Here is a 13,938-nt window from a genome sequence, read left to right on the forward strand (position 1 = left end):
CCGCCAAGACCCCAACGGTTTCTAATGACTGACAACCTGACGAGGCAGAACAAAGACAAATTAGGTATACCCGGAATCCGATTGGTTCTTTCGTTCTCGAAATCGATAGAGCTTTGCAAGTTCGGAACAAAACTTTTCAACATATTCCGATTTTGAAAACCTCGATCAGAATTCAACGCTAGGCAGAATTGCCAACGTTTAGAATATACATATGATCCGAAAATACCGAAAAATTACGGAGAATAAGAATGGAATTCCCGCGCGCTTGTCATCTGGATGAGAACGGAGCTGTCAGAAAAATGTGTCTAATAAAGCGATACAGGGACAAACCAGACATCGCCACGTGTTAGGCGAAGAAACTCAATTGCTGTGAATCATCCGCGTTATATATAAATGTAAATATAAATTTTTCCATCACAATCGTGCAGAATGAAACGAACGACACATGTGTCACGTAACCGACGATGCCACATTCCATTACACGTTGTAGACTTTGGAAAAGACAAGTGTACGTAATGTGTGTATTACGTGATAAATAAAACGAACGTCGAGAATAATTCTGAAAATACATTTCACTCTCTATTTCTCGCTTGAGTGAAAAATTAACAACCGCAAAATGCGTCATAGTAGGCCAGCAGCTCGCCATATTGTGAATCGAGATACTAGAAGCATGGTCGCATTCCACGATTATTATTCACTGTGTCAGTGCGGTCCGAGTGCAGACGGACTCTGGTTGCTCCCCGTTCTCCATTCCCCGATCGAGAGGTGCCGATGGTCCCCGAGACCGCGTCAGACGTATCTGTACCAGGGTATATAACAGTGAAGCAGTAGTTGGTCGACGTCGTCGGCCGATAACGCCCAGTAATCGCGCATGTATAGGTGCACAAAAACCCGTAAAGTGCGTAACGTACATGCACAATATCAGTTATACGATTCCTCGCTCCGTCTGGGAAGTTGCCAGACACGCGACGCCGTCCCCCGGCCTGCATTCAAGCATAACTTTTGCCCCGGTACATGCACGCATCCTCCTTTGGCTGCACCAACAGAACACCACCGCCTGTACAGTAATGTGTGGAATTTGTTCCTGAGACTATAAAAAAATATTGTGATTATACTATCGGCACTAGTTACGAGACGACGATAAGAGATTCCGATCACTTCCCGATTGATTATCAAATCAATTTCCGGAGAAAAACATGCTACGGTTTTGATAAGCCAAGTTTTCACTCGGTACCCTTCCAAGCCAACGTTATTCCACGCAAGTATTATTACTCACCATTCGGATCCTGGGTAGTTCTGAATTCAATACAAGTCGATCAACATGATAAATGATTTTTGCAGACCTTTACAGCTATATGTTTGTTTACCGTCCAACTAGTGACTTCAGTCCACTTCATTGGTTCTTGACGGATTTACTGGACCAGGTCTTGCTTTGTCCTGATCGGGGTGTTGGGGCAGATCGGAAAAATGCGTAAGACATTCGTGCAGCGTCAGCAGTAACTGGTGGCGGATCTACCTCCGTCTTCAACCACAACGGTGTTACTATGCTAATCAGGAGGTATTTTCATGACTAGGAGAGTGTTATCTACCTGCTCGAAAATGCATGTTCCGTGATATATTACAGGGTGCGTGCGCATATGACCAGCCTGTCGACTAGTTACAGTCATGGACACTGGTTGACTGCAGGCGGCGGCGGAGGAGTTAGGCGTTTGGAGTTTGAGCCGCGTCTATAGCAAGGTGAACGCGGTGTGTGATAATTAACTGTGACCTCCCGAGGTAGATGGTCATCTGCCACGGAGTAATGGCACCACTAATTGGTTGTAGGGCGACGATGCTCGCGTCTTCATTATGCCCCTGGAGTCGGTGGCCTGCTCCATTACCCGCCGAGCACTTGAGCGCCTCATTCGTCTGTCCTGCACCTCAACCCACGACTGTCCCCCACATTATTAAGAGATGGAAGTGAAGCCGGCCATGATCGGGGGTGAGGAATAGTCTTGAGAAGAGAATCAGCCGCAGCTGCTATTGACGCGGGAGAAAAGAGCTACCGCTTTGGTGGCTAGGGGCTGTTGACCAGTCTGATGAATGCGCATCGCTGAAGATCATCGGAGGGCTTCCAGATCAGGGGATCCAGATAAATGAGGAGCAGTGAGGCGTTCGGGTCCGGATCCGTTTTATTACACCGTACAATTTTAGAGGCGTCACCAAATATTTAGAAACTCTCACCTTAGGACGACGAGGTTGATGATGATGATGATGATGGTGATGATGATGATCAGCAGAGAAGGAGGAGGAAGTTGGCATTTTATCGTATACCACTTGGAATTTAATTATTCTCGTTACAGGCTGTGATTATCCCGTCATGCTGTAAACTAGGCTTCACCTGTCCCCGCCACGTCACGACGATGGGATGATCTCGAGAAAGAGATACGGAGGTATAACTTTTCAACCTACGTACATACCTACGTACGGGCACGGGCTCCAGCTTTTTTCCTCATTCTCGCCTGCTTCTCATTCTTCTTCACTTCATCCCGACGCTACTCAACATCAGTCTCACTGTTCCTTCGACCACGAACTAACCGACTACCAATAGACTGAACAGAACGCCCGGGCCAATCATGCATTTAGGTGTTAATCATAGGGTCAGGTTAGCGCGGGTTACAACAAGAGCAACATCTCTCGCTTACGTATATTATACCTTTCATATAACGCCGACGCTCTTTGAACTGAGGGTTCTCAACTGGCATCGTCTCATCACTCGCTTCTAATTATCCAAGAAAAAGTGTCTCGTCTCAGGATTGACAAACAAAATCGTACAAAAAAAAAGAAAAAGGCAGTCAGCGTATTTTCGTAGTTCTCGTCAATATTTTTAATTTTTTTGCTTATTGAATTTCTTAAACTACACTCAAACTGAGTAGGTATGAAGAATAATTTCTCGAGCTGTGAACTGATCACGTGTCGGCACTTCGCGCGACTGAAGTCGAGTTTTCTCATTGATCGTGTAGCGGTATATCGATATTGGATACATGGTCGGTGGTACTTACTTTGTAGCCAACTTGAACGGAGCCACTGATATACGAGGTTCGTCTCTCTCTCTCTCTCTCTCACAGTCATATCCAATAGCCTATCGCGCCTGAGTCTCCGCACCCGTTATTACCGACAGTAATCGGGTCTAAAAGGCGCGCAGCGGTGCCGGTCTTGATTAAAATTGGCTTTTAATTCATTTGACGGCCTCTAATCTTCCGCGGCACTATTCGGCACTCTTCTTTTCTCTTACCCAGACCCCATCTGCCCGCCTTGACTCTTCGTTGTGGCAAGGTAAGAGAGAGGGGAAGAGGAACAGTGCACGTTATGCATAAATAATAAATTCCACTTCGCGTTGTGGTGTAATCATTTTTAACGGGTACACATGAGCTGCTGTACTTGGAAAAATATCAACGAATTTCCGGGCAAAAGGGGACCACTGCAAAAAGACCCGCGGAGGGTCCGCACCCCAATTTAACGCAGCATAGCGTGAGAGTCTTCCTCCCACTAATTGGTGCCGCTCATATTATCAAAAATATGCAAGGGCACGAACGGGAGGATCAGAATTCTGACTAATGGAACTTCCAGCCTTCCAAAAACTCATCACAAATTTGATGCTTCATCCTTTTTTCGCTGCCTGACAAATTGTATTTGAGTATTTTCACTTTTATCCGCAAATTGGGCGCCTGATTTTCAACGTGAAGAAAGAGACAGAGTTGGGCAGCAGCCCTGGAGAGCTAAGATCACTTGATACAGTGAACATATCCCAAGCGCCAACGGTATGTGTGTAATCTTCATTGATTTACACCAGCTGAGAATAATATAATATGTCTACTACGTACTGTGGCATTGAAACGGATATGGGAGTCTGCTGAAATACTTTGCGTCTGGCTTTTAACGGACGAGAGCTAGAAGGCGGTATGAAAGTGCCGGCCGTATAAATTGTGGTCTGAATAAGGCGGGCTTGGAGTTATCAGTAATATTGGGATAAACGTAACGTAGCGCAGTCTGGTCGAAAACAATTTCCATGTATTGACATCGTAACTCACGACTAACGCGAACGCACCTCGGCATCAGGGAAGAATCTCACGAACGAGATAACGCCCGGTTATTAGTTCATAAATTTTGGAATACCAATGATCTTCGAGTAAGGCCTGGTAGCGGTCTCGCCAGATAACCGTAAACGAGGGTAGAGATACCACATCCCGTCTCGGACCCCATAACTCAGGCACTTGGGGAGGCCCGACCTATAAACGGGCTTCTTTATATCGTGCTGGACCACTTCGTCAAGTTCATTTCATTCGTCGGGTCTCTCGGACTGCATGTTTGTCACGTTGGGGATTTTGAAAATGATCGATATATACTTACGGTAAGCTGAATTTCTTTCGGTTCGTCCTACTGCCATGACGGAGCGGTCTTGGACAGTGACATTTCCGCTGCTGCAGGTCGAGTAGAGACTCACGGAGCGCACCATCGCCGGCACCGCTCCGCACATCACCACCTGGGAAACACAAAAAGCCCATAATTAGTCATTCAAAGCTGGATCCTCAACCCCAGAGCCGATTCAGGTGAAGGGGCGTCGGAGCTTGTCAAGAGTTTCACCTGAACACATTTGTAGAAGACTCGGAGAGACTTTTGACAAACATGCAGTGTAATGAATACTTTGTGGTTTCGAAATACACAGACTGCCTTGGCTCGAAAAGTCGTATGGAATTCCAAAGGTTCCCCACATTTCATTCCATAGCTTCTTGAGTCTCTTTTTTCGTGACAAGTATGACATTTTCACAGCTCCTTGACGAATTTACGGTTTCGAATAAAAGCGCACGTCTTGCACTAGTAGTTCAAGATCTCGGGATCGCGGAAAGTGGCGAGTTTCGCAAACCATTTTGGACGATTATCTATCCCGTTCATCTGACCTTTCGGACCTCGCAATATGCAGATCATGCAAATTGCACTCCGAGGCCGAATAAAGGGCTCATGTATTTTTTCGGTACGGTCGGAGGTCGGTCGTACAAGCGTAGTGAAAAAGGTATCACAAGCGACCCATTTTTCGCTGTCCGGCACGTGGGTATGAGAAAAATAATATCAAGGGAAAAATCTCTGGGGAATCAGTTTGAGCTCGGTGCAAGCACAGCAGCAGTAGCAGTCGTAGTACAGATCTGCGGAATCAGCGACGAGGCTGATGCGAAAATTATGCTAACGAGAAACGAGGAACCAGCCGCTCCTTATATACTAAACTTTATAATCCTGGACGGTTAAGAGGTTAATATTTTGCTACCGAGAACTGCAGCTCGCTCTTTCCTTCTCTCCTTTTCACGTATGTAAAATACACATGACTACTTGTCGACTTCACGAGGACGATGATCGTTCCCCGCACATTCAATTGCTTCACTCTTATATACAAAATCGCCGTTCTCTGTATAAGTTTAATTATATTCACGTTTCACTCGCGATTCCATATATATGTATATATTACAAATTTCAAGGAGGTCTTATCACGGGTACGTTCGACGAGGCGCATTTTACGACACGGAACTAATTAAGCTGCAAGAAAAATCAACGATCGACGGAAATGAATTTATAGAAAGTACTCGTTCCGATTTCAAATACCGACGGTTTCGGAAATCGAAAAAAGAAACTGCTTCTTCATTGGGCAAAACGATATAACGACCACCCCCGAGCTGGTGAAATAGATGCATAGAAACGGCGTGTAGATAGTGCGTTTGATCGTTTCGACTTGAAGAGATACACCATGTCAGGTATTCGTAGAATACGAGGTAAGAAATTAACAGGTTTGGTTTTAATAGCGAAAGAGGACGCGATGTTGTTATCACGTTGTGCTATCTGACCCCGTCACCCTAGTTCATACCTATTCTTATACTAGGAAAACGTCGAGAACGAAGTGATCGTCGTTATTGGGTTTAACAATTTCGAAAAACAATTTCGAGTAAAACCTGCGTATTCTTGCGATAATTATTATTGCTGAAAATCAATTAGAGAAGGTCCCAAGACTCGGAATCCGCCCAGAACACCGTAATTGTCGTTGTAAGAACAAAAAGCTGATAGGTGAATTTACGTATGGCATAAACAGCGAGACCGAGTGAAAGATGCGAGTCAAGAGGAAATCGATAAAAAAAAAGATGGGACCAGGTTTCGAAAAGGAGCTGCAAAGTGACGTGTGAAATTTATTTTTTCCTTCTTCCGGAAGGAGATATGAAAGTGAATAAAAACAATCGTGACTTACCATCAGGAGGCACAAAATCTTCGCTAAGACGGCAAGCTGTGGTAACCTGAAACAGTCCGTAAAAGAGACTCAATTAATTTGTTGTTTCCGTATAATGCAAGAAAATGGTATATTATAAAAAAAAATACACGAGACGACCACTTCATATGAGAACAGGTAAGATGAAATATTCAAGAATTCAAGAAAATGAATTCGTAGGCTGAAACACATCGACTTTTTCTGAATAATGAGACTCTGGTGTGTTATATTACCAAAATGAAAAGTTGGTCCATTTGCAAACTGTCCGATGACATCGTATGCATATCTATTTATATACATACGTACGTATATATATAAAAGAAATTATTTTATTCCTTTAGGTAAATTCTTAAACGAGTTATTGGATAAACTCGTGACGCGTGACTCGGCATGAATTTAACATGAGATATACATATATGCTAAGTGTTTTGGGGGGACACGGTGTTAAATGTCCACCTATAATGTCACCAGACCTCGAGGAGGAGTCCAGACGGGTATACGGTCGACGTTGCATCCCATATCTTGGATCCTGATAGTTTCAACGCAATGATTTTTCCTTTTTCGATAAAAGTAAACTGTGAAAAAAAAAAAAAAAATTACGCGACGTGAGGAGATTACGAAATTCCATTTGCCTGGGAGTTTCAAGGAAGCAACCTCGAGCAAGTGGCCGATTTTCGGTATACCAAAGACCATCGTTTGTTCCGAACAAAACTTTAAGTGATCGCGCGGGATTTTTCCTCTATCAAAAGTGTCGTGGGTAGGTGTATCTATGTACAATTCCGAGCTTGACGTCCGCCGACGAAACGATGATCGTGGGTCGCGGTAGCCGGGGATATTATTAAAATTCCAATGTTCCTCGGCAGATAGGATCGCACCAAGCCTAGAGCCTAGATACCGTGTTCTATTCTCGAAGCAGCAGCAGCAGCAGCGGTAATGAGCTAGTTATAATTTGTCCCCGGCGTAATTACGTCGTAGATTTAGTTTCATGAGGGGCGCTCGCTTCTTTCCCGCGTTTACATCATCTTCTCCTTCCTCCAGCAGCTTCTCGAGGTTCCACGATGTGTCCGACTAAACGGGCTGGTACCCCCAGCGTCCTCAACCTTCGCCTCATCCTCGCCTCGAAACTTCCTCTACAGCCTCTAATTTGTGCCGCGGGAGCTGCTGTGAGTTTTTCTCGTTAACCAACCACTCCCGACATCCGATACTCCTTTATTATTCCCCCGGACTTTTGTTGTCTTCTGCGGGTTGCTCTAGCCTCCTCGAGTCCGGTAACCCCGCAGCTGGAGTGCCGATCCACACGGGGTATCACTACCGTAGGATGTTATGAAATACAGCTAGCCTGCTCCACGGGGAGGTACACCGCTGTCGATAACGTCTGTTGGACAACGATGCTTGGATCCCTCAGCTCACGTGGTTCTTCTTCGGTCTTTGGGAGAGATCTTCTTGCAATCTGGATAAATGATCGTTATCATAGCATGACGAGTACCGGGCTAGCGAGTGCATTGGTACTCTTTGCTCTAACCCAGTTAGAGTCGAACCTGCGTCCTGCGGTCAGTCCGCAGCCGCTGCCGTGACGCAACACGAATCCATCTCACGTTACAGAATCCTGGACGACCGCAGCCAACGCTTTCAGTCACACTCATTAACCATTCGGCTTGACCCGACTTGGCTCTCGTCCTCCGAGTTGCGTTTCGTTTGAATCTGACGCAACCCGCGGCCACGCGACCATGCAGTCGTGGAATCCACTGCAGGGTTGAGGGTGAAAAAAACATTCCAGCGTCGTGGAAGATGTTCTATCGAAGCTGAGAACGGAAATTCTTGCTCGTGGAAAATAGTTTGTTTTGTAATCATACCTAACAAGTAATCATAAGCCGTTCGAGAAATAGTTTGACGCGCACATTAAACGCGCAAGCTTGCGCAATATGGGGAGCGAGAGGCGTAAGCGGGAGTTTCAGTTCTCATGTTACAAGAATTTAATTGCGTCGGTCAGCTGAGGCAGGGTTGAACGTGCGGAGCTCGGCCAGCGCTCGCCGTGTGGTGCGCAAGCGTTTTTTGAACCTTGTTGCAGCGCTCGGCAGTTAATCAGTCTAATTTGCGAGTGCAGTGTTCGAGCCGGCTGCCCGTTCCCGAGGCCATACACTACGCGTTACACCTCAAGAAATTTTCTCACACTATGATGAGGAGGAGTGGGAAAAATTTTATCATTAGTCAAACAAAATAGTTGCTTATAACGAACCACGGCACGTGTCGTATAAAATTGTCACGTTCCGTAGGTGCGCAGTCGAGCTGAGGTCAGATATATTCGCTGCGCATGGAACGGGTAAAAATCGTCAAAATTGAGCAGGAATTTAGGCGACAAATAAAGAGTGCACTTAGAGGAACACGTTTCCGACTCACCTGCCACGAGCACAAAACATTTCTTAACTATTCGCGTCCCAGCAGACTGTTTGGATCATATTTGGAGCGTCTAAGGATACATCCACCGATTTGAGATGTCACCGGTAAGCCACTGCGTCGGAAAAACGAAAACACTACCGATCATGGAGATTTTCACACCCGAATCAACACCATTGCTTTTCGGAATTCGCACAAAGCTGTAACACCGGGACAAGACTCGGTTCACAACTTGGCACAATATAAAATAGTGTCGGCGAGGCAGAAAAGATTAGATAACGAGTTGCGCGGCATGAGGTTAGCAGTTGGTAGTAGGTGAGGCGAAAAAAGTTGACTGAACATTAAAGCGATCAGGAACGGAACTGTAATAGGATGATTCCTTCGCCGTGGGAAGTCACGAATGGAAATGGACAATTGTCAATAGCGAATATCCTCTGATCCTACGATTTCGGTATGCATGGGTGGGGGAAGATTCGCTCCCAGTTCCCGCGACGGCGGGCCTCTGGCGAGAAAATCCAATGCTGACCACGAGGATGGGCCGGAATTCTGGCACGAGGTCGTAACGTCTCCATTCAGGGAATTGAAAACCGCAAAATTTACTACCATTGTGCGGAGGCGACACGAGCCGCAATCGATTCTCGGCCGCGTGCTGCCCGCTCGCTCCGTCCCTCCTTCTCCCTCTTTTTCTCTCCGCAGAGAGGGGGCCGAATCACCTGGAACACCACAAAGCCCGTCGGAATAACCATCGTCATCACCATAGTCGGGCATCGTCGCCAACCCCCAAATGTTTCCCAAACAGGCAGAACAAATCGCGACAAATCACCCATGCTCAATAGATTTTCCCCCCAACCCGCCCAATTCCCGCAACCGCCTCCCTCTACACCGGTGGATCCCCTCACAGGACGATGAGAAGAAAGACCTAGAAACGACCTGGATACACGTACAGAGTGCGACGAGGAACGAAATAGAGAAGGGGAGACAGGGGAGACAGGGGTGACTCCGGCATACAACCAACGGCGTGTAATTGCCCCGATTTCGCATCGACCCACTAAGCTGCCTAAACGCTCACTAACGACCGTCTCGAATCGCGTCCGTCTCAATCGTCTATTTTCACGGATGTCAGAGCGCCAAATTATTGCGATTCACACACGGCCCGCTGCGCTGTCGATTTCGCCCCTCTTCCTCTCTTTCTTACGACAGTCCATTTTATACCTAAGCCTTTCAGCTGGATCTTTATTTGGCTAAAAGTTGAACGAGAGTCAGTTGGGTGATTTTGGATTCGACTGTCCGAGTTACGATGGTTTCATAGATTGTTTGATGACAGTTATTTGTGCCCAATCACAGAATTGAAAACAGCTGTTACTCATCGAGTCGCACCAATGATCCCCGATGTAGAAGCAGCCTTTCCTGAAGTGGTATAACGAGGAAACGTTCAAGTCCAATACCTTTCAGATGACTTTCGACCCCGTACATTGAGCCGTGTACTACGGATACGCAATGAGAAAAGGTGCATGCGCATAAAAATGGTAACATCAATCACGATCGGGGGGTAACGGACGATAAGAGGTGAACGCGGTTGGGTACGTGGAGTAAGTTTGCTCGTGTGACTCTCCGCTTCTCGGTCGTCGACTTATCGGTGGAGTCAGGGGGGATTGAAAGTGCGAGCAGCGTTGGAGGCGTCGGATCACAAGCGTAGCGCGTTGCAACGAACGCGCACGTAGTAGGTACATTGTATGCACGTTGTATACATACGTCAGTGGTGGTGCATGCGTACCTAGCACTTGGGAAAACGGGTAAATCGGCGTCACGTTTTTTGAACGAGGAAGAACAAGAAGTCCCGACGTCCGGACGGCCGTCGCGGCGGAATTGCAGCAGAGGGAAAAACGGGTGCAACGGAACTATAAGAGAATGGAAACACTGCGGGGAGGATCGAACGGGGATCGATGACGCACTGGTTCGCCGGAACGACTCGTACTTCAAAACACTTCAGCCGCGGGACTTGATTATCGAAATGAACTCTTCGTTCCATTCGCGTGTCCTTAAGCAGCGGTAGCTTAAAGCGGAACAACTTAACCACTCGTCTGAAGAACGGTGTCACATTTCATTCCATTCATTGACAACTGGACTAGAGCGGTGGGCGGAATTTTTATTTTTATCAACACCGGTTCTTTTCTCTGTCGTTATATCCTGTTCTTCCTTATCCTTGAGGAGCTTTAGTGGATTGTTTTCTGTAGCTCCATCAAGAGTGAGCTCACGATCAGACGATGCAGCCCCGAGGATGCTGTATGAGACACGTGACGGTGGGTGGGCCAGAGCTATGGGTATTTAAATACCCATAGAGGCCATTAGAGATTAGGTTCGAACAACAAATAGCGGGACGGATGGGCCGAGGCGAAGATCGGCCACAAGAGAGTCGGTGAAACAAAACGTCCCCTCTCTCGGATATTCTCCCGGTGGTTTAGTATACGTGAAAGAGGAAGAAAGAGGGATGAATCGGAATGAAAGAGCGTATACATTTCCCTGTTCTCTTGATCCTTTTTCCTTTCTTTCGGTTCACTCGATCTCTCCGGTTAGGGAATAATGCAGACGCTAACGAAGGTGGTACGTGATCCGTCGGCCAAACAATGGAAGATGCATTATCTCCCCTCGGTGTGCATCCCGAGGTTTCTTATTTTCTCCTTTATTGCTTTCCTACCACTTTTTTGTTTACGCCTGTAAATCAGGGGACCACTTAAACAGGTTTAAATTTTCCTTGGAGTAATTTCTCGAAACTGCCACAGTCAAACGCCCCGAGTTCTTTCATACAAACAAATCCACGGACTGTGCAGCAGCACAGCTTCGAACGGGAAGCGAACCAAGACAAATTGCCGCTACATCACCCCGTGCAGATGTCACTCCGCGACAGGAACGTTTAACCGTGCAACGTCCACGGGGTCTTTTGTTCGAAACCATGGCCGAGGTGCGCGTTGTACGTTTTTATGCGGAGGACCGACATCGACTTTGACGTCACGACGGTGCGTGAGAAAGCGAGAAAATAAGAGAGGGAGCCTCGGGGCGAGTGAGACGAACTCGATGCGATTGGCGCCGCGCGGACACCATTTAGTGATAATCTCGTAGACGACGACTTTACTTTGCTTCACTTTTCCATTCTCTTCTCTTTCCTTCGTTCCTCTACCGATCCTCTTCTTCTTATACCACCGACCTGACTTACGTGTTCCGAGATGATGTCAACGATTCGGTTGACACGAGACAGCACGATAAACTTCCACCACAACAGCGTCTGTCAAATTTTCAACCCTTTTCCATCCTCCAGCCAAGGTGAGTCATTCCGAGGCTCTACGCCAAGGAATCGATCCACACCGCTGTTGTGGTCCGCGCCATTTTCTTACGCTGTCTCGTGATGCAACCAGTGTATAAGGTAATATACCACGCGTGGCGTAACGTCAATGCGGCGGAGGATCGATCCGTTCTGTTGTTCTGTAGAAATAAACCATGGTCTGCAGTCAGGAAACAAAGCGCCCGGAGTGTCACGGCGTATCTAGACCTTGCGGCGAAGAACGGAACTCCATTCATCGGATGGGGACGTTCATGGTCGATTAATTCACCTACATTCTCTTTTACCTTTCAACTTCTTCTAAAGAGGTGGATTCTAAAGCCAAGAACGAATCGATGATAAGTTAGGAAATGGAAACCGAAGTAGAATTTTAACAGATTAAGATTGAGACGGGGTTAAAGGAAAAGTTTGATAATGCGTCACCCTGTATACTTTGCTCGTCGAGCATTCCTGGCGTTTTACTTAAATCCAACTACTTAAAAGGGTTGGATGGCCGGGACCTTTTAAGCAGGATATCGCGTTGGCAGACACGCGCAACGGGAACTGGTCGGTATAATGACAGAAAAGCCGATCTTCGGGGTTCGAGGATTCATTACGCCCAGCTCTTATTTATTTAATGCACTTTTGAACAGCTGCGGTTAATTGAGTTTTAGGAATTCATTTTGGGCGCCGATAGCGCAAGGAGTAGACCGCGTGGGTACCGGTATAATTTGTCTGGGAATTCGTCGGTCCCAGGGGCCAAAGACTGGCGTACAGAGCGCCTAATCGGAGGAGCTTTCAAAGATCCGAGATTCAACATTGAGAACCAGAAACCCAGTTATGACTCACGGCGAGTCGGGTTGTTGAAACCACGGTGGTCACCCGAAACCGACCGGCGTCGCAGCGAGCCCTCTAAAGTGCCGCTGCACTTCTAGGGCAACCCTGATGAGCAACCCGATGTCCGAGACCCGCGGATGCGAATCGATCATCCGAAGAGCCCGTACTCATGGCGCTTCCTAAAAACACCTAATCCGTCTCTCATCCACTTAACCTCGCGAGGTCGATTGATCGGCCAGAATTGAACATGGACTCGCGAATGTCCGTTTTCCAGACACTCTCATCATCCAAGCTACCGTAGGAGACTTTTGTATTATCCCGGTCTATCCACGTAATGGGAAAGGAGGAAGTAAGTAGAGTAATAACGAAAACGCGCGTACATTCACTGCCCACGCAGATACGTCCACGCGTGTAGGAGTTGTGGGTAGGAGATGTTTGAGAAGCCGGCGACGATTTGTTCGTATTTATACGTACACGAATAGCGGCGTAGCTACTACCGAGATGACGATAAGCTGCAGTCAGTCCTCTCCTCGCTGCACAGCTACGTTCACGAGCCCTCAAAGTTGAGCTATCAGCTCAGCTCTGACCGTTTTCTGGGTTAAGCAAACAGTATTTCCCTCCTGCATATACCGAACCGAACCAAACCTGCATGATTTACCACTCTGTCAACATGTCGCGATGCTCATTACATACCTGGACAACCGTGTATTCCTATATGATCCGCCCCTTCTTCTTCATTGCTTCGTATCTGTACCAGTAAACTACATCATGCGGTACATCATTTCGATACCAACGCTACTACTGGTCATTTCACCGTGATACGAGTATACGTGAACACACGATCGAAACGTCTAAATAACCAACGTTGACAAGTTGTCCGGATGAAAAAAATAAAGAAAAAAATGGGACCGTTCATGGTCGATTCTTTCGATTATCACTACCACGTTCAGAATTGCTAATGCTGTAACTCTGCCACTAAAATTGCACGATGATCGATATTTTTTCGATACATGCAAAGCTCTGTATAAATTCCGGGAAACACTTCCAAAATTGTGATCTCTGAAACCTCTAAACCAGCAGTATTCCTCACTGTCTCACGTGGTCCTTCATG

General features: G+C 46.8%; 1 protein-coding gene and 1 long non-coding RNA gene across 5 annotated transcripts in view; one reads left to right on the forward strand and one right to left on the reverse strand.

Moving 5' to 3' along the window:
* Positions 1-13,938, forward strand: part of LOC124295009 — a 58,819-nt gene that overhangs the window by 6,428 nt on the left and 38,453 nt on the right. The gene's annotated exons all lie outside the window — the stretch shown is intronic.
* Positions 1-13,938, reverse strand: part of LOC107224470 (fibroblast growth factor 17) — a 98,498-nt gene that overhangs the window by 3,395 nt on the left and 81,165 nt on the right. For 3 of the 4 annotated variants that reach the window (XM_046742950.1, XM_046742948.1, XM_015664533.2), the window contains 2 exons: positions 6,266-6,311; positions 4,390-4,522 (listed from right to left, as the gene is read on the reverse strand). In XM_046742950.1, the coding sequence (XP_046598906.1) occupies positions 4,390-4,522; positions 6,266-6,311 (179 nt within the window). Of the gene's footprint in view, positions 1-4,389; positions 4,523-6,265; positions 6,312-8,680; positions 8,738-13,938 lie in introns of those variants that run through there. The other variant, XM_046742949.1, reaches the window with a different exon arrangement.

The sequence above is a fragment of the Neodiprion lecontei genome, chromosome 6 (genome assembly GCF_021901455.1).
Source record: "Neodiprion lecontei isolate iyNeoLeco1 chromosome 6, iyNeoLeco1.1, whole genome shotgun sequence".
Classification (NCBI taxonomy): Eukaryota; Metazoa; Arthropoda; class Insecta; order Hymenoptera; family Diprionidae; genus Neodiprion; species Neodiprion lecontei.